Here is a 22,334-nt window from a genome sequence, read left to right as displayed (position 1 = left end):
AAGTGTTAGTGCAAAAATTATAAAATATTTATTATCATTTAATTTTATTCATTCGCTCACAATATAATAATCAATTTTCAGTTTTTATTTACAACTTAACTAATAATCATTCTTTTTGAGCAAAAAAAATTCATAAAATAATAATTCTTTTTTAAGTTTCATTGTTTTGATCAAAAATAAACCTCAAGTTGTAAATGTACCTGGCTTTTTCATAGAGAATGAGGATAAACTTTTTATATATATCCTTAATCAATGAGCCAAGACAAACCCCGAAAAGTTTTGCGTTGAAACACATCCTTAAAAAAAATTTTAGGCGAAATTACAGCTTCAGTTTTATTTTTGATCACAAAAATATTACTGAAAGAATAATCATTATTTTATTAGTTTTATTTCTATACTCAAAAATAATAATTATAATAATAATTATCATTAAATTTTGAGATAACGAGTATTTGAATAAAACTCAAAGAGTAATCATTATTTTATTAGTGTTCTTTTTTTTACTTAAAAATAATAATTATTGGTTAAGTTGTAAAAGTAAAACTCAAAATAAATCATTCAATTTTGAGATAAGGAATACAAATTAAAATCATGGTGAAAATGCATAGATAGTCCTTAAAAAATATGTCGCTTGCTTAAAGTGATATTAACGTTAAAAAAAACAAAATAAACATTATTTAAACCCCAAGCAACTACTCGAAATATCAAAATGCTATGAAGACTAGTAACATAATAATAATTAATAATAATAATAATAGAATACAGTTAATAGTGTAGAGCTTTTTCTGGTAGTTTTATAAAAAAGCCAGCTGCCAGAAAGCCTTAGTTTTCTAATTTATTTGGCAATTGGCAATAGAAAAACACTAGAAATCTACAGTTCCATAATTGGCAACTTTTTACTTTTCTCGCATACATTTGTTGGCAATAGAAAGCACTTCATCCTTTCTTCACACACTTTATTTTCCTCAGTGTATACTCTAGTACTACATTTTTGCTTCAGCAAGCCGACCTACCCAAGCCGTTCAGTATGCTCTTGCAAATTTATGCCTCCGCGAAGGCAACACCACAAAGCCGAAGAAAAAAAGCTGCTAAAAAGCCGTCGCTGCATTCTTCAAATTACCGACACGCATATTTTATATTGGGGCTGCATTAATGTCCGCTATAGTGCCATATCCTGCTGGTCTGTAGCCATCTCTGTAGCCATCGCATTGTCTGACTGCCAGTCGGCATCTGGCATGCACTTTGTGCTGCTCTTTAATTAACGCGAATTTATGCATAATGCGCTTCTTTCACTCTCTCTCTCTCCCTCCTTTATCCGCCCCCACTGCCCTGCCAAGCGAGGCGTTGTTGGAAGTTATGGCACAGTGTGTCGCATTTCTATATACAACTACATATGTACAGAGGAGTGTGTGCGTCGGCCATCACTGAAATACTAAAGCTGACAAAAAGCAGTTTGTTCTACTATTTGCTCAGTTGGAAAATGTTCATTTAATTTTCAAGTGCTCGGTGTTTTTTCTAGCCACGAGGATTTATGGGAAAGCGATGCAAATGTGTGCGGCGATGCTAATGGTCAACCATATGAGTTGAATGCAGACATAATAGCCACAGGCGCCATTAACATAAGTCAAGGCTTAACGCAAAACCAGCAGTTCCTGTTGCCCTTGAAGTAGGCAGAAAATGGGGCACTTAATAACCACCCCATATAGTATGTATGTTTAGATTTGAAAACATTTCAAGTATATCTATACAATTTTTAACAACTTCATAAATAAAAATTATTCATTTATTTAGTATAAAGCCAAACTTTTAATCAAATGTTTAATGCCCTAATTTATGTGTTAATTCAACAATGTTCTGAAATATTGAAGCATATATTTCTTCAGCCAATAAGTGGAAACGCCGACTAGACTTATCGCATTTGAAAAGAATTACAAATCAAGACAAAACAGTCTATCAGAGGAAGTGTAATTTGATTTATCCTTATTTATTTATTGTTTAAAAAATGAATGTTTATTCATAATTATTGTTTTTTGCCTATATTTCCACACATACAGAGAGAGAGATAAATAAATAATAAATATTCATTTATTTAGTATAAAGCCGAGACTTTTAATCAAATGTTTAATGCCCTAATTTATGTTTAAATTTACAATTTTCTAAAATATTGAAGCATATATTCCTTTAGGCGATGAGTAGAAACGCCGTCTACAAATCAAAACAAATCAAGCATTACAAACAAAGCAAGTATTGAATAAATTGTCAAGGACTAATTATCTGATTTATCCTGATTTATTTTTTAAACATTAATAATTATTTTTATATTATATTATTATAGTTGTTTGCCTCAGTGGCACATATTTGCAACAAAGGCTTAATAATAATAATTTAATATTAATATAAAAATATGAAATTATTTATAATAATAAAAATAATATTTTGAATAAAAAAATCAATGCCTATTTAAGCAATTATAGAAAACCTTTCAATTAAAACACTACTTTGTTTGTCAATCATATACGTTTATCAATATGTTCAATAAGTCTACGCGCTTTGTATGACCTTGGAGGTGTGTTCTTTCCACACAACCTTGAGTGATTCTGTAATTTCTTCCATATACTTGCATTGTGGATTATCATTAGTTGGCCTAATTCCCATCGAAATAAGGTTAATAATCCGACAAGCACAAAATATTATCTTCACGTATTTTCTGTAGAATAAAAAGTAAATTTCTTTGATAGCTTAATTAATTACTTTATTAATGCTTGTTTGATGGCAATTGATGGTTTATTGTCGATATTAAAAATACACTTTTCATACTTGAATTCTTTTTATTACATTCTGAACAAATATACTTTCTTTTTACTTTTAGTTTGAGCAACAAAAACAAACAGAAACTGCAGAAATAGCTCTTACTTAGCTTTAAATTGTTAAATAACTTTTTTCAGAGCTTGGTCTTATTTATTAGTTACAATATCTACCGATTATTTTTGTTTGCGTTCGCACACTTTGCTGGTCGGGTTTCACATTTCTATGGCGTTAAACCAAACAACATAATCAACAATTAACATATTTCTGCTAGTTCTAGATATTTCTTTGTTAATAAGAATTGATATTTAATACAAGTACTTAGGTAAAAAGTAATGCAATTTTTTGACTGTGAAAAATTGTGATTAATAAATTGATGACGAAACCTCATAATTTATCTCATTTTCCGCCTTCATAGTTTTTAGTCAACAGCTAATGCAAATAAATTTCAAACTCTAATTTATATCACTTGCCATGCACCAAGTGAGGAGGAAATTAATCATCGGTTAGTTTTCCTTCGTTGGCTCTCAATGCACTTCAGTTCATAAGCTTTAACCATTTAAGTGATAAATAACACGCACATTTCTGCGAATGTTGCAGCTGACAGTTTTGAAGAGTTTATGAAGCTTTTTGTAAGTTCCAGCGAACGATAAATCAAAACAGTGTATGAATTTTAAATTCAGAAGCTAGATGAGGTTCAATAAATACTTGAGTTAATTGATAGAGTTACTACACTTTTATGGTCACAAACAATGGGCAAACCTTATATATTTATTGGTGAACTAGAAACTAATTTGTGTGAATCCGACTTGATCCATTTTGGCAACAGGTGCTAGCGAAGAATGTTCAGATATTCTTCTTTACTACTTTTGGAAAGAAGTATAAAAACGTACATATAATAAAACGTATCTATAGTGTTGCTACATTTTCAAATCAGATATGTTTTGTATTTAAAAACAATCATAAGAATATGCTGACTTATCACTTATAGCATAAATCGTGGAACCGTTTGGAAGAGGCCCCGATAAGATAAAACACTTGCATGCCTAGCAAACGATTACAGATGCATGTTGAAAAGTTTTTATGACTTTTTTCCAAACACCAAAAATAATATAAAGTAAAATAGGAATCGATCAAAAAGGAAAACTATGCATATTTTAATTATATTATTTAAAATTACGGTATGATCCACTACAAAAAAAATTCCAATACAAATATTAACGCTTCCGATATTATTGCTCTTAAATATTTTGAAAGAAAACCCCATGAAGAAGAAAAATATATAATAGATATGAAAAGTAATTAATAAATATATAAAAAATAATTTAAAATTACAGAATGGCCAATACAAATATTAATGTTTCCGATATTGTATATGTTTCGAGCGAACTAGAAACTGTGAAAAGCCGAAAAAGTTGTTGTTTCTAAATGTTTTAAACGAATAGCCCCATTTAGATTAATAAATAAATATATTATATACATGAAGCAAATTTAATATAATAAAGCTAGCTGAAAGGCAAATAATTATATTTTAAAATATAATATATAATATAATTATACTGCCCCACCTTAGGCTTTCCTAGCTTATAAGTTTTTTAAAATAGTTTTTATATATTTTTTCTTATGTCGATGATCGATGTTTGTTGACATAAATATTAAAAAATAATTATTGAGTCGACACAATTAATTTATACAGGTCCACACACACACACTTCCAATAGACATTTAAATTTGAGCAAATACTAATCATTATTAAATATCTCAACATTTTACTTGCTTTCTCTCTTTTCTCTCAACTGACATTTGCTGAGCAGTGAACCCGCAATCGCCTTAGATTTCATTTACCATCCATTCTCGTCACTCCGAAGCCATTTGCGCAGACACATAAACAAGCCAAGATACTACGAATACATATATACTTGAACAATGTGGATGTACAATGTCAAGCACAATTAAATGGTGTAAAGCGATACGTTGCACTTGTCCTTGTTGCTGCTTCGCTGTCGCTGCTGCTTGTGATGTTGACTCTCTTGTGCGACACTACGACTAAAATTTTGACACAATAATTGCGGACGAATGTGGCGAAAAATGCGAGAAAGGACGCATTGTGTATCAAATGACGTCGCACATAATTTGCGGTTGTCCGCTCGCATTTCGTCCTCTGCGTTGGCCTCTTCGCATCTCCTTTAATTGCATTTTGCACGCTCCCAACTTAATTTAAACAATTATATAGCCCACGTTCTCCTCGTTCGTTCTCCACATCGGCTTTGTTGTCACAGCATTCGCAGACAACATAAAATGCCATAAAATGCAAATTCCTGTTGATCCTGTTTGCCATTGCCAGTGCATGCCTTCCATTTAGCGCTGCTGCTGTTTGCTGCTTGTCATGTCTATTTTGTGCCAATTTCTTGCGCCACGTTCCAATCTAAGGATATTGTCGTTGAATTCCCCCAGAGTGCAGCAATGGCCCAGAAGCAGGCTCAGTACAAATATTTGATTTCCATTCTTTTTTCTCTCTCTCTCTCTCTGCAAGAGTAAATGTTGCGCGATGCACTGGAAAAAGTTTCCTCAGTTCATGTAATGTCAGAAGAACTAAAAAGAGTTTTTAAAAACTATTTGAAGCCTATCATAAGCTTATATTTGAATTCTTATTTATTTGTCATCATTTAACCCATTTTAGTTTTTTTATAAAAAATTAACAGTGTAAAATTATTTGAAAGGCAACTAAAAGTTACATATTAATCGACTATCAGATTATATTATTTATTTTATATTAATTAAAGCAACATTGCTTATTTTACAACTTGACAATTTTTTTTTAAATGTACTTTCAAAAAACTGTTGCTTTAATATTAATTTAAATTTTTTAAGTATTTATAAATTTTTAAAAACTTTTCTACATTTGTTTTTCATGAATTATAGTGTTGGAAATCAACCAAGACACGGTTGTGATATTTTTTTACAAGAGAAACCACATTTACAGAATTAAGAACTGCAAGTATTTATTTTTTTTTAAATTTAAATTAAATTCGAATCAGAACCTACTCTAGAACAAAACCACATTTTTGGAGGATTCATTATTATTTATTTTTATTTATAAAGGATCGAGAAAAACGTTTGATTCAGCTAGGCATAGGTACAATGCTACTACTATTATCAAAAGTGTATAATTAAGCTGAATATATTTTAAGGAAATAAACTGCAGTTCCGTATTTTAACAATTCTAATCTCCAACACAATAAATAAGTAGTATAATAGCAGAAATATAATTATTTTACGTTTTACATAATTATATTAGAACATTAAGTTAATGCTAGAAAACGTTCTTGACAGGGACACTTAGTCTGTGATATCGGCGGAAGGCAAAAACTATTATATTTATTTAATTGAAGAACATTTGAAGTAGATAAAAAGGTTAATTTTTTTCAAACCGATGCTAGACATGTAGCCAACATAAATCAGAAAATATCTGATAGATGGGAATAAGATAATGGTAAATTTTGTTATCATTAATTTCTATTTTCAGGTCGATTTGCATATACATGCATATATTGGATTGTATTATTCCTTCTCTTATTCATTAGAAATTTCTTCATTTTGCCTTTCATGAAACCCCCCTTTTCTGGCAGTGTACTAAAATCGTTTTAATCGAGCGAACTGGCAGTTGCCCTTGTGACTGCCTGGCTGCAGCTCGTGCGTCAGTTCCCTTAATCCCGTAACATTTTCACGCTGCCATTGCACCTTTGACCGCATCCCCATCCATTCTGGGCAAGCAGACCCAACCAGCTACCACACTACCACTAGCACCACCCATCAAAGCGCCATTACTTGGGCAACGACGGCAGCGTTCAGTGTCACCAGTTGCTATTCGCTCGGCAAAGCTAACTGGATTAGATAAAAATGCAAATCAACTGCTGCACGCAAGCTACGAGCACGTTAAGTATACGACATGTTGGCGTGCAATCATTTACACATAGCCCGCGATTAGCTGCAACTAAGCTTTAAATTGAACGAGTCCATTTAATAATAGACATTAGATATGTCATAAGCATGCACACACACACACACACATACAAAGCCCATAAATCACAGACGTTCCTACAGCAAGTCATTAAGCAAAGTTCATTGACCTCCCCTAACAACAATAATAATCACAACAACAAAGACCGTAACAATAATAGGAATGGTAAAATGTTAAGTTAACGTTTATCACGCGCCAGAGCGGCTCTTCATGCTTTTTCCCACACACGCAAAACCCTTTTCTGTCCAAGTCTTGGCACAGTCCCTGCCCCAAAAAGTAGGCAACACAAATGATTTTAATCTGAAACACACGCATGCCGAGCCTGCCATTACGTACTATAGATAGATGTATTCGTATGCGATTGGACTTGGATTCGCTTTGTGGTTTTTTATTTAGACATTTGCTTTTGCTGTTTGTCTGGTTTTTTTTTTTTAATTTACGTCACAGCCTGCCTGCCTGCTAGTTGCCTGCTTGCTTAGCAATTTTATGTCATAATTCAAAATGAAAATAAATTGTGGAGAGTAGAAAATGTTTCGGTCACATTTTGCAAAGAGAAAGACAGTCGGAGATATTTACGCCATGTTAAACAATTTCGTTTTACATATAAATTGCTTTTGGCCGTAAAAGTGAGACCAACGATAATTTATGTTTATTATAGACTAGGTGACACGCGCCCCAACACATGCAAACTACATGCGAGTATAAATGGATTTGTTGAGCAATAAGTCTGTTTTTTGATTAGCCTGTAGATGCGGCTATCTGTGACAAACGATTTCCGTTTTTTAATAAAATATTGAAATTCATAAATGAGAAATATAAGAAAGTTTACATTTTCTAGAAAACTATATTTTTTTAAAATTATTTTTAAATAAATGATTATATTTTCCGTTTTTACTTTTCATACTCTTTAAATGTTATATTGATTTCATATAACATTTATATAATTCTTTTCAATAATCGGGCCAAACATTTGCAGTTGTTGAAACTGTTTAAAACTATACTCTGAGATGAAGTTATGAAATGGTTAAATGGGTTTCAAGTAAAATGATTAATAAATAAATGCCAATGATCTCACCCGCCTTTCGCCGTTTTCCTTATACTTAAGACAATTCGAGAATGTTCTGAAACGAAATAAATTGTTTATACAATACACTTTCTGATTGATAAATAAAGAGATTTCTTATGTAAACATGTTTCTTGTAGATAGTTTGAAATATTAAACTTGTAAATAAATTAAATTAATAAATAACTGAATTAAATGGAAATAAATATGTAATGACTAGAGTAAAAACTTAAAAGTAATCCTGGTACTTGTAACGCTAAGATAAGTTTATAAATAAATAAATAAATATAACATCAGGGAACACAATTGGTGTATCATATCTGATAGCCGAACTAAGCTAAAAAAATGTAGAGTGTTTCCCACTTGATACTTCTAGAGACGATAACTCTTCACAGGGAAGCCTTTTTTTAAACAAGAAAACAGTTTTGTTTTTATTTATGTTTTTTTTTTCTTATTAAATTTAAAGTTCTGAACTATGTAGCTTGCTTCATGATTGTAACATTAGGGAACTTGTTAGTTTAAGAAAGTGAACCCAAATTAAATGTAGTGCAGTCTTTTTAAACTGAATAGATTATTGAGCTGAACAAATCTACTTGGGTTATTAATATGACACTGGTCTCATATTGAAAAGCACTTTAATATTTAACTATTTCTGTTGAAGTGGGAAAATCTTATAGGACTTCTAAGCCCCAACATCGCATTTCTTTTGAATATTGAGAAAAGTCCAAGCTAGTCCTGCAACTCATGTTTCCTCATTACGCATAAACTGAAATATTTTCCTACGTCGAATAAAGCCAAAGTTGAAAGAAGGAACTAAAAAAAACGAAGCCGTAGGCCATTTCAATTTAAATGTTTCCTCAATGCCGCACGCGTACACATTACGTTTTGAACGCCAGTGGCCTCCCACTCCTGCCCACATTAAGCAGACAGGGACAGGGACAGTAGCGACTGGACTAGTCTAAGGACTAATGTGTTTCCTGTTTTCGATGCCATCGCTAAAGGCCAGGCGATGGCCGCACGGCGTTTGTATTTCTGAAAGCGTCGAGTGACATGTCAAACACGCAACTCAAGCGATTTAGGTCTATGGCTGGGCCGCACTCTTTAGCCGCTCCCGAAATTGTGATTGTCCTCGTCAGGGCCAATATTGATTATTGTTACTGGAGGCACAGCTTTTGCCGGCTTTGCAGCGGCTTAGAACGACTAGAAGTGTTGCTTTTGTTTGAAGCTGCTGGCCAACGACCCCGACGCGTCTGCGGCTGCCAATGAGAATTATGACATTCTGCAAATGACATGGCAATATTTTGTGGGCTTTGTTACTGCCCTATAATCCAAACAAAAAATGTATACACTTCAAAAAAGAAAAATAAAGAAAAAAAGAAAAACACACACAATCTTTTTTTTTAACACATTTTTTAAATGTAGCTTATTTGGTGATATTTTTGGCCTATATTTTGATTTCTTTCAGATTTTTATTAATTTAAAAAGGACACCAATTATGCCATGAAAATGCCCTTCTTTTGTAGAATATACAATTATTTTCCATTCCAAAACACTTCCTCTTTCTTATTTGACGATAGTTTTGGCCTCAATTGCAATTTCATGAAGATTTTTTATTTGAAAAACAACATCCTTTCAACACAATTATGCTCTGCTAAATGATATTCTTTTGTAGAAAATATAATTATTTTTAATTCCAAAATATTTGTTCTTATTTGAAGATGTTTTTAGCCTCCATTGTAATTTCTTTCCATTTTTTTTTATTTAAAAAATTACATTATTTGAAAAGACTGCAACGTAATATGTAATTCTTTTGTAGAATATACAATTATTTTTAATTCCAAAATATTTCTTCTTTCTTATTTGATGATCTTTTTAGCCTCAACTGTTATTTCTTTAACATCTTTTGAACACAATTATGTGCTACTAAATGGCCTTCTTTTGTAGAAAATACAATTATTTTTAATTCCAAAATATTTCTTCTTTATAATTTGAAGATATTTTTAGCCTTTTTCAATTATAATTTCATTCAGATTTTTTATTTGAAAAGAACATCCTTTGAACACAATTATGCGCTGATAAATGATATTCTTTTGTGGAACAATTTAATTTATTATTCGAATAATTAAAGTTGATTTTTTTTAATAGTTTAATAGTTTTCATTTAATTTTCTCTGAGTGTAGAGATAACACATTCATTAACGTTCATTTATGTTTTGCTGAGATATTGCACATTAGGCCCAAAGGACACAGTAACAAATTTAAAGCCTTAGGCAGCAGCTCTGGTAATAATTTTCCGCCCACGCTGGCACTTTTACGAGCATAGCCAATGTATAGCAGCATCAAATTTGTCACATCGATCGTATCGGAGTTAATTAATTCCACACACTTGATGAGTCCAAGTGGCGTCACTTTTATACTGAATTGCTGCGCAACAATGAAAGATAAAGCACACTGAGACACTAACATGCTTAATACGTTTGATTTCCCGATATCTGCGGCATAGGTTGGTCATAAACGTATAATTTGTCGCAGGATAAGCGCTTGATAAATGGTTGCCGGAAACAAAGCAATGGATAAGCTAATTAATTCACGTTTATTGTGGTGGAACAACAGTGGAATACTTCTATACTCCTTTTTTACAATCATTAGTTCCGCTAGAGAGTAAGCAAAAACAATATTTTACTGAGTCAGGCAACCAGTTATTAGTGCAATTTAAATTGTTTTTTTTTTAAGAAGTTAAATGAAAATACTCTGTAGCTGATCTTACTAATAATAATAATAAATAAACTCTGTAGATGTTAACACAATTTTTAAAATAAAATTACAAATTATATATGCATTATATGACATTTTGAAAACTTTTTTGAATATTCAATAACTTCTTATAATTATTTTATGAAATTATTTTTACCTATTTGCACCAGTTATTATCTAATATTAGAAAAAACTAATACACAATTATATTTCAATTTTATGGAACAGAATAATTTTTGGGATGGTGCCAGCTTTTGTTTTGAAGTAAATTAAGGCATTTAAAATATTTGTTCACGAATTAAGAAAGAAATAAAACCAGTGTATTTTAATTATACAACTTAGTGCATATGTTGAAGTGAAATTAAAGGTGACAGCTTTATTCACTAAAATATTTATAAGCTGCTCATTTATAAAGCCGCCTAATTCCTCGTAAAAGGTGGGGGACATTGTGTCGCGGGTTAAAGTATTTGGAATCAAACAATTGATCATCCCAATGGCAGGATACGATTGCCAGCCAAGAACTCATTAGTTGCTTCGTGGTCCACGCATAAAATGTTTCTTTTGTTCTTTGCGATGAAATACTATTATTTTAATATTCTCCCCTACTAACTATTTTTGTTTAGTTTCTTAGGTCTATAATGTCCCTGACCATTAAATGACTGTGAATCGGGGCATAGCTGGCCAAATGTGAAATAAAATTGTCGATGGCATTAATACATATTATTGTATAGTTATTTTTGAGGTTTTCTAATATTTTTTAAGTTGATATTATAACATAATATTATTTTATATATTTATTGTAATTCAATAAAAAAATATATAGTAACCTGTATCGATAGCACAATTTGATTTTTGAATTTTGAATTTTGATTTAAAAAAAAAAAGAAAAAAAAATGTTTACAAAAAATTAAAAGGATCTTTAATGAATGCAAACAAAAAAGTTCACCAACGACATAATTTTCCTTGTTAAATATATCTTTTTGATGGTATTAATATCTTAATATTAATATTAAACTGTAGCATCACGAAAGTAGCGGAATATCCCTTAAAGAAATACTTTCTAAGGGCATTTAATTGGATTGTACATTTCGCGTTCACATAATTCTCTGAGCTACTGTGTATGAATAAAAATCGATCGCTTCGGCACAGCTCTTGTACCCAATTAGTTATATGAAATATTGGACTCACATTTATTTATTTATTCATCATATGCATTCATTTTACATACATATAGCCAGAAATTTCGGCATTCACTTTTTACGAGCGCGTGAAAAGCAAACAGAATTGAGTTTTTGCTTTTCTTATTGCCGCACTCATTGGCATTGTTTTGAACTTTTTGTTTTCCATGTGTTTGTTTGGATTCGCTTCATAAAGAAAATTGCAACGATTTATCAATTTGAAAGAGCTACAACAAAAAATTGGCGTCCTCTGTGCAATTGTTGACAGGCTGGGCACCACATCACACGCACACACACACACACACACACACACACACACACACACACACACACACACACACACACACGCATGCAGAGAGACAGACGCACACACAGACACACTCAGTGACAAGTCTGTACAAGTCATCGGACATTTACTGCAGTTTAATGCTTTCTTTATGCAAAGCGAATGCGAAACTTTTCCCCTTGCTGTCATGTCACAGAGCAATGCCGAATAATTTCATAATGCAGCTCTTCTTTCTCTCTGCCAAAGGTTATCAGCCAGCAACCCAAATATGAATCCAAGTGCCAGCAATGGCACAAAAATTACATTTTCCTTTTATATTATATTACAATACAACAATACAACAATACTTAAAAGAATGTATTCTATGAGTGCAATTAAGAATTTGTAACCACATATTTCACGTTCATTATTACAAATTATATCTTGAGTTCTTTTACTATGTGCCTCATTTTTCTGAACCCAATATAAAGGAAAATATAATGAAAATATTAGCGAAGTTTTGGCAAATAGTGACTGAATACTTTTTTGTATATATCATAGAATAGAACTTTATTCTCTCTCTCTCTCTCTCTATTTCTGTCTATCTCGTTCTCTCTCTCTCTCTCTCTCTCTTTCTCTTTACTATATCATTTATTAAATACAACATAGTTTATACATTAAAAAAGAACTGATTCAAAATAAAACTTAGATTAAATATCTTCTAAGACATATTCCTAATTGCAAATAAAAATGTTCACAAAATAATATTCTTCTAAAGAAAACTATTGGCAGCTAGAAAATGTATTTCTAAACATCGCAATCAATCCATAGTAGACTACATTAAATTCTGCTACTAATTTATAATCACATTCTGGATAATAAAAAATAATTAAAAGCAATTTTTTCATAAGAAACATAGCATAAAAATGTCATAAATAGGATACTCAGCAACCATTAATTGAAGAAAATCTGACTTCATTTCAACATTTTATGAATAAATGAAAAAGATATATCAATCGAGTGTTTTGGAATGGCAAAATAAAATACCTAGAAAGCATAAAATGTGATGAATTAGCTAATAAGCATTAGAAATAGCGGATACTCTACTTCAACTCCAGCAGATACGTACATACATACATAGAAGCACCGAGATATTTTGAGAGAAAAAAAAAAACAGGCGCTTACAGGACATTCATTATTATGGATTTGAGTTGGATTTGTTGAAGTTTATTTTTGTTGATCGTTTGACCGTGCATTATTTAATCAAGATTTAAATTGTGGGGCCCCCTTTGGAAAAAGCAGAGTACGCCCTTGATCACCTTTCCCTTTTGTAAAAAGGGCATTTCAACGTGGCATACAAATAATGTCTAAAGGGCAGGCAATCTCTAGGCTAGTTATCACAACTGAAAGGAACTGACCTCTCTTTCTCTTTAGGGTACAAATATGCCTATTATGCCATACTTCTATCTACATCTTATACTGATGACTAAATACTTCCCAGTCTCTTGCTCTTGCAAATGTAACTAAACTCCTGCCCAGCAAGCTTTGAAATTGTACTCAGCGGACTTTCACATCTGTTTAAATTCCAGAACAGAGTATTATCAGTCACGTAGAGCAAGTCGAAAGTGCTAGACACAATTTTAAATTTTTAGTGTATTTTTATTAAGTTTTATTTTTAATATTTCGTATTCGTTCTTGTGTGAGCAAAATTATAGATTTTAAAGTTTTAAGTAGTTTGAAAATTCTGGCAAACGTCTTTTGTTTCTTTTAATGATGTCATCTATCAGCGCCATGTCACGTACCTTGGTATTCGGTGATAAGACTCGTCAATACCTTTCAGAGCGGATGGATTATTTGCCCAGAGTGGCGTCCAGCGTTTCGAGCTTTGAGAACCACGAATTGGAGTCCAGATCCGCCAACTATTTGAACATAGAGTGCCAAAACTGTGCGGTAGAAAGGACAGCAGCTGCGGAGGATGAATTGGTTGCACTGTTTCGTCAAATAAATGGCACCAGAAGAAATCCTTCGCAGGAGACATCACTTTTGAATGGCTTTCAGTTTTCTATACAGAGTGGATGTTCGTCGTGCGAGCGATTGCCCGCTGGCGGAATTTTGCGGCGCTGCGGATCAGAGTCGAGCACAATAAGGATTCAGCTTACTAAGAGCATGCTCTTGGATCTATGCACGAGGGTTCCGGAGGTCGGAACAGGATCAGGAATGGAAAGTATAGATTGGATCCACAGTTTGCAGAAGCTACAAATTGCAAACACAAGGCCGAAGAGCACTTTTCCTGGTAGGCTGTGGTGTACGTTTAAACGGGTCCTGGGCTCGTCCTTAGACGCCGTGTTTGGCGCTAGTCCCATTGACCAGATGAAGAGCCTCGTTTTTGAAAGCGGACGCTTCCTCAGAAACTTATTAAGGACTGAGAGGCGCGATTGGAGGGCACCAACAAAAGGGACACGCCCATATGGAGCAGCCTCCTTCGTATTTGGCCCATCAATAGAGGAGGGAATGTTTGTCGTGATCGACAAATTTGCAGAATTCGTGTACCTCATTGGCTATGGAAGTGTCGACAACAACTCACAAGGCGAACAATTACAATTAAGCGGCACGCAAGTTGCATGTAGATGCGTGGCAAGTAGCTGCGAGGATATAAGTGACTCGGAAGACCAATCCGTGGCACAAAACTAAGTGCTGGCCTTTACTCGCAATCCAGGACAACTCGGTGGCAGGGGACGACTACAGGAAGTGGCAGGCAGCAAGTGTGGCTTAAAGCAGAGATGTACTCGTGACTTATTTTATTATATAAAAACAAAAGTGCTTTGTTTGTGAATGGTCTTATATAGTCTATATACACATCTCACTTTCTTTCTCTTCTCTTAACGTTGAAAATCATAAATAAATCCATACTTTATAATATACACTTGTTAACGTAAATTTCTAAGCACAGGCCAAAGAAGGTAAAAATGTTTTCTAATTATAAATTAAATAAGCTGGCAGGCAATGTTTTCTTCGCTCTTAATGCTACTTGCATATATAAGAAATATTCTGACGGATTTTAAAGAGAACAACGAGGCATAGCTTGCCGGACGGGCTAATAAATCTTTTCCACACTTGTTTGTTGACTTAAAAATGTGATAAATAAATAAAAATATTATAAATAATCGTATACAGATTACTGTTCCCTATCGAAGCTGCTGCTTGCCACCCAATTTTCCGCCGCCATCAGTTCAAAAGAAACTCAACAATTTATAATTATTACATCAAATCCATTACCGAAGGCACAATCTAAAGATATACTCGTACTAACGACAAGATTTGGTATAAATAATCAATAGTCGATAAAAAAGAAATTAATTAACTACAATTAGGCATGTTGACAAGGGCGCAGCCTTTAGTTGTCCGCCCTCCAGAGTCGCAATATCGTTGTTAATTAATTCGATTTCTCAGAACAAATTGATGCTGACCAGCGGCTACCACCCTCTCAGTCTGGGCCCGAGTCAAATTTCAATAATTTACCCCTTGGATTTTCCACTGCAGACAATGACTAAAGCAACCGAAATTAAATAGAAAACTGTAGTCGAACCAACTCGACTCTGGCATACACTTTACTTTTACACTGAGCTGAGCTATTAAGCCACTAATGCGTGCAAAATTGTGAATTTAAAACGGAATTTCTGTCAAATATTTTCAGCTAACAATAGTGATTGATATAATTTAAGTGAAGGCCTGTATATAACAATTAATATTCATGATTACATTTAAAACATTTTCAATAAGTTAATATAAATATATATGCAGGAGTTATTTCAGCAGTTATACAGAGAACAAAAACAAACATTTACAGTGAAGGAGAGCACAAAAAAGGGTATTTTGGCATAATCAAACTACAAGGGAAAGGAAAGGACCTTCAGCACTTATTTGAAAAATCTGCATTGTCCATACTATATTTGTATGTATATAAAATATCCTAAATATATGTAGTCTATGTACATTTATCGTTGGGGTCTAAGCATTTCTTTCTCACTTCTTTTTACTTAAAATCTAGCTTGTTCCTAAATAGTTGGTTAATAAGTTTTCGATGTAATATAATCTAAACGTGAGCCTCAGCATTTGATTAAGTTCACTTATATTTATCATTTTTCTGGTAATTTTTCACGATAATGCCAGCTTAATATTCATACTTACACAATAATATATGCAACTAAAATTTTAACTAAAATGTTATATTTAACAACCTATGCATTATTTAATCAAATGAAACCTACGAAACGTGGTTGCCAACAATATTTAAAATTGAAAGTAATAAAGCATGTTTTAAAATTATTTCAAATGTGGAACATGCACTCAAATCCCATTCAAATAAAATCTATTCTTTCAGGAAAAATATATTCTTTAAAATCACAATAAAATCAAAAAAAAAAACACAAAAATTCACATATCTCAAATACATTTTAACAAAAAATTGTTTTTACGAATCGAAATCAGAGAGTGTTATTATGTGTTTGACGATAGCACTCCCAAGTTCTTTTGGAGTTCTTCTATTAATATTCCTTTTACTCTACCTTAGACAATTAATAATGTTAAGACGTTATTATATAGTTTTCTAAGTCCTAGGCTTATCTCTCTTATCTTTTAAGTTGAAATTATAACGTTGTATTATTAAATATCTTTATATTATTTTATAATATTATATTTTAATATAAATCATAGTTTTTGACTATGTATCGACAGCACTATTCGTTGATTTATTAAATAAAATAAAATAAACATAAAATAAAATAAATAATATAATATGCCTATATATCGGCATATCACTAGTTACTTAGGCTCTTCAAATCTACCCATAAAGTAGTAGCTCACCATGTTTTTTTTTTATATGTGATAAATACCCTTTCAAAAAACTCATGTACTCTCTCATAATGTGAGTTGCAGTGTATGCAAGCAGCAGGACAAAGCTGACGATAACCTAAACAACAAAAATGGACACTAAGTGGTAAGTCCTTAGTCCTTAGCCACGTTCGTCTAGCTGCGAGAATTGTTGTTATTTTTTGTGGGTCTGCGGAGTTGAAGGAGAAGCTTCAACGGAATTGTTGACGCAAAATAAAACGACATTCGTCTCGGCGTTTATTTTATGCGCTCGATTGGCTGCATCTACAAAAAAATAAGACAAATCCTTAGATTTAGTCGCAACAAAGTAATGTTAGAAGTAATTGTGAGCAACACGATGCATTGCTGAGATGGCGCTTATAAATAGGTGGAAGTAATCATTATTTATCCAACAATTGATTCGGCAATATTTGTGAGAGAAGAGAGACCATATTGCTAGACACTGTTGCTTAACGGAATAGGATCTGGAAAAATGTCCAATCTTACGAAAATTATTCAGTGGATTTCAATTAAAATAAGTTTTAAATTATGTGGAGTGGAAGTATTTAAAAATTAGGATAGTAATAGTCTCAAAATAAAGCAGAAAACCTGACACAACAGCTAAACCTTCAAAATCATGAATGAATTATTAACAGATGAGGATTTCCATAAAAGGAAGGTAGCTTTTTATACTCTGTACTCGAATGGCAAAAAGAGTATATTTGCAAAGTGTATGCAAGGCAAAAGGAAGCACCTCCGATGCTATAAAGTATATATAAAGTATAAGTAAAGTACACGTAAGTATAAGTAAAGTATAAATAAAGTATAAGTAAAGTATAAGTAAGTATAAGTAAAGTATAAATAAAGTATAAGCAAAGTATAAGTAAAGTATAACTTTACTTAAAGTATAAGCAAAGTATAAGTAAAGTATAAGTAAAGTATAAATAAAGTATAAGTAAAGTATAAGTAAGTATATTTAAAGTATAAGTAAAGTATAAATAAAGTATAAGTAAAGTATAAGTATAATTAGAACTCCAAAGACAATTAGTGATTAGTGGAATACGCTTTCGATAACTTTAAAACAAAAGCGTTGTTGTTATCTAAACAATACTACGAGTATATATTTCAAGAGCACTTAGAATGATATAAAGCCTTAACCACTTGTTGGCAAACTTTTCCAGCAAGACATTCAAATGTTCAGAAATCCATCTACAGATCCTTCTCATGTATAATTTACTTGCATTTAGCCACAAAACAAAATTGCCTCAAATTTCTAAATCAGCAAAGAGTGAGACCAAAAAATATATATATATTCGAAGAACATGAAGTCTATTCTGTGTTTAAAAGCTACCATAAAAGCTGAGAGGGTTAATCGTCTGAGCTGAGCTCTCGGATTCGGTTAGTTTATCAAAAAGAAGACGCGTGGGTTTTATGAGCTACAATTTCAGATATTTGTTCAGTCTCAAATCAGTATTATTCTGTGCGCTTTGCTGTGAACAACGGATTGTCCAAACAAACTAATTTGTAGAAGAAAACAAAAACATAACAAAGCCAAATTGTGAAATATAAAATAAGCGCTACGATGAATCTCAGTGTCTGGGCTTTTGTGGCTTTTTATTTGGCCATCATTGATAATGCATTGGCTAGTCCCATATGTTCAAGGCAACGCTATGTTTCCTATTTAGAAAATGTTCAAAGACCTCGTCAAGTTATGTATACGAGAAGAGGCTTTTGGGGGAATATTAAATATGATTATCGCCTTGAAAACCACTTGGTGTCGGAGGTAAACCAATGCATATATTTTTTATATCTCAGCAAGCAATAAAATGGGACCGACTTGGTTTTCTTTGATCGTTTGCTCATTAAGCTCAGATACATTAGGCTTACAAAATGCTCTATTTACGGGCTTATCAAGTTCGTGTGTGTATATAAGTATATGCCTGACTTTTATAAAAAAAAATATAAATAATAAGTGATAAAAATATAGCTGCACTTGAATTCTGCTTTTATTATTTCCCCCCAAGTGCTTATACTCTGTCCTGGAAAGGGCAGTGGCAAATAATTCAGTTTCTGCAACAACCAGATATACCGTCCGAGGCAGAATCTACATTATTTTAAAAGCTAGGACCACCTAAATTCGTGTCCACTCTTGAAAAGGAAAAGTTTCTGAAGCTTCTCCGCAAAATTATAGCCTTTTAGGACCTTCCTACTCGTATCTATATAAGTATGTAAGTTCTATAGTTTTAACCGGAAATTCAAATTGTGATTTGTAAGAAAACATTTCAATTCAAAACCTAAATACATATATTATTTTATTATATAAATTACTGAGCCTAGTCCACTCGAATTATAATAAAAACTGCATTTATATTTCGAATGCAATTAATATTTGGGCTGAGTGATCAGTTTTTTAACATCTACGAAACAATTTAGTTGCTTAGAATTTATGAAGAAGCGATATATATTCCGGTACATTCTATATACTAGTTCTCAAAAGACTCTTTGTTATCACTGAATATTTAACTCATTCATCCAATTTGCGCACATGACGAGGTTTTTACATAATTCGCGAAACCTCAGATAGCAGAACAATGTGTAAAGCTTACATACCCGTACTACATACATACATATGTACATATGTAAATAAAACCTGAACACTTTATTTTTATATAGCAGTTAATAATGATAATAATGCTAAGCAGATTGCATTAGAATTAGAATTAGAACAGAGCTGTATCGGCTTACGAATGACGAACACATATACTATATGTATTTTTAAATTTGTATACAAGTAAGCACTTACATACATACATATAGTATGTATGTAGATGTGAGTCAGTTCAGTTAGTACTTGTACAGAGATAAGAGATTGTGCGGATATTGAAGCATTCCATATGTATTTCATCTTCCCACACAGATCCGCCACAGATTGGAGCGACAATACTTTTGTTGCGAAGGCTACAGCGGAATCGTGTGGAATTCCGGGACCTGGAACAACTGCAAGCCTGTGTGTGGATCCGAGTGCCCCGAAAACAGCAAATGTACTTCCCCCAATAGCTGTAGCTGCAACCAAGGCTACAGGGACAGTGGTGGAATGTGCGAGCCCGTGTGCTCCAGCTGCGGCAAGCATAGCCACTGCGCGGATCCAGAGACATGTGCTTGCAACGCCGGGTACTGGAAGCTGGATGCCAATAACGACTGCACGCCCATATGCAGTATGGGCTGTGCCGCACACTCCTACTGCGCCGCACCGGAATACTGTGAGTGCGAACCAGGCTATGAGAAGACGGGCGATCCATCCTGCCAGCCCATCTGCTCCGCTGGCTGTGGCAAGAACAGCGTCTGCGTGGCGCCAGAACAATGCCAATGCCAACTCGGGTACTCGAAAGCGGAGCTGGACGAGAGCTGCAGAGCCATTTGTGAGCAGCCGAGCTGTGGCTCGAACAGCAGCTGCATTAAGCCAAATGTTTGTGAGTGCAATGAAGGCTATCATAATCCCATCGAAATATCCCGCATCATTGTCTGCGAACCAGTGTGCCAGGAGGGGTGTCCTGCGAATGCGCGTTGTGCACGACCCGATGAATGTCTCTGCGATCCTGGCTACACCTTCCATGCAGCCTCTTCCACGGGCATTTTCCAGCACTGTGAGCCACACTGCTCCCGCCCCTGCTCTGTGAATGGCAAATGTGTGGCCCCTGATCTCTGCGAATGCCTGCCAGGCTACGAGCTTCGTCCTGAGCAGCCGGGACATGTGTGCGAGCCGAAGTGCTCGCAGGACTGCACCAACGGCTTCTGCTCTGCCCCCGAACGTTGCATTTGTCATTCCGGCTACTCGATGAGCCCCAACAGCACCTGCGACCCTCAATGCACGATGGGCTGCAGGCATGGCACCTGCACCGAACCAGAGGTCTGCACCTGCGCCCCGGGCTACCAAATGGGCCCCAATTCCATCAACATATGCGAGCCGGTGTGTGAGCCCAGCTGCGAGAAGGCCGACTGTTTGGCCCCCAACATGTGCATCTGCCATCTGGGCTACGAGCCGCAGTTCGATCAAGCAACCGATCTGCCGGGTCACGTATGCAAGCCCGCCTGCGAGCAGGAATGTGTTAATGCGACCTGCAGCGCCCCCAACCATTGTAGCTGCCTGGAGGGGTATGTGTACCAGGATGAGCAGCGCAAGACGGTATGTAAGCCCCACTGTCCAGCCTGTGAGTTCGGAGACTGCTTAGCCCCGGGCCACTGTGAATGCTGGCCAGGCTTTGAGAGCGTTACTGGACAGCCAGGCTGTCAGCGTCTAAGCACGACAACCACAATCCCCACCACCTGGGCAGACATCGAATCCACAATCCCCACCACCTGGGCAGACATCGAATCCACGATTCCCACCACCTGGGCAGATAGCTCATCCATTGATTCGAGCTCTGAGCTGCCCTTAGCGAGCACTGAGAGAGCAACTCGGACTCTACCGCCTGCGATGCAATGCAGCAGCAGCTGCAAGTGCTGGCACGAGTACGATGAGCTGGGCATTCTGGATACACCCAAGTGCATCAACATCTGCATGGATGATCATGATAAGCCCTGCTTGGACTTGACGCTGTGCCGTTGCGATCAATTCAGCAACCTTCTAGTTTGCAATGAAAACAACGAGAGTTTCGCCGACTCTGCAGAGTCCTTGGAGACGCGCTACGTTTGCAAAGTGGCCGCTCCCAAGACTCTTACGACCACAACCACAACGACAACTGCCCCGCCTGCCGAAAATATCCTTAGAAACGCCGCCCTGGACTCTAAGGCGGCCACAAACAGATGGCCACTCATTGTGGGCTGCATTGTTGCTGCTTGCACCTTGATTGCGGCTGTGGCGCTCCTCACTCATTTGTATCTGAAGCGCCGGCGTCTCCAGGCAGAGGAGGAGGACGATGTAGATGCTCGACAAATCATTTATTTAGCTAGGGAGGACCTGTAAGAATTCTACAAATAATTGTACACCTAATTCTGTTTTAAGACGGTTTGAAAATTAAAAATTGCACATATACAAGTAGTCCCTAAGAGAATGATATGATCAATGTATTTTTTGCACGATTGTTTCTGGAACCAATCTACCGTGTATAAACAGAATTAGGTGTATTATCGAGGTATTTTTTTGCACGATTGTTTCTGGAACCAATCTACCGTGTAAAAAGAAAATTAGGTGTATATCTCTTGTACGCGTACTTATACGTTCTAAAAACGAAAATGTGGAGCAAGCTTTTCATAACAATATTATAATCGAATCAAATTAATTAAAATTGTTATGTATTGTAACAATATAAGTTCCAAATAAAATTATATCTTTTTCAATTCAAATCAACCCTTAAATTAATTGTTTTTGCTGAAAAAGTTA

General features: G+C 34.5%; 1 protein-coding gene across 1 annotated transcript; it reads left to right on the top strand.

The window, feature by feature from the left end:
- Positions 1 to 19,822: 19,822 nt before the first annotated feature.
- On the top strand, positions 19,823 to 21,917 carry LOC115626027 (protein draper-like). The gene has a single exon (XM_030521277.1). It carries the CDS (start codon positions 20,049 to 20,051, stop codon positions 21,915 to 21,917), a length of 1,869 nt encoding a protein of 622 aa, XP_030377137.1. The 5' UTR covers positions 19,823 to 20,048.
- The last annotated feature ends 417 nt before the right edge of the window (positions 21,918 to 22,334 follow it).

The sequence above is a fragment of the Scaptodrosophila lebanonensis genome, unplaced genomic scaffold (assembly GCF_003285725.1).
Source record: "Scaptodrosophila lebanonensis strain 11010-0011.00,11010-0021.00 unplaced genomic scaffold, SlebRS2 tig00000080-arrow-pilon, whole genome shotgun sequence".
Lineage (NCBI taxonomy): Eukaryota > Metazoa > Arthropoda > Insecta > Diptera > Drosophilidae > Scaptodrosophila > Scaptodrosophila lebanonensis.
The sequence above is the reverse complement of the archived record's forward strand: the minus strand, read 5'-3'. Positions and strand labels throughout refer to the sequence as shown.

What these genes read in the sequence shown, in the direction of transcription:
- LOC115626027 (XM_030521277.1), top strand. Translation starts at nt 20,049, where the DNA reads ATGTGCGAGCCCGTGTGCTCCAGCTGCGGCAAGCATAGCCACTGCGCG.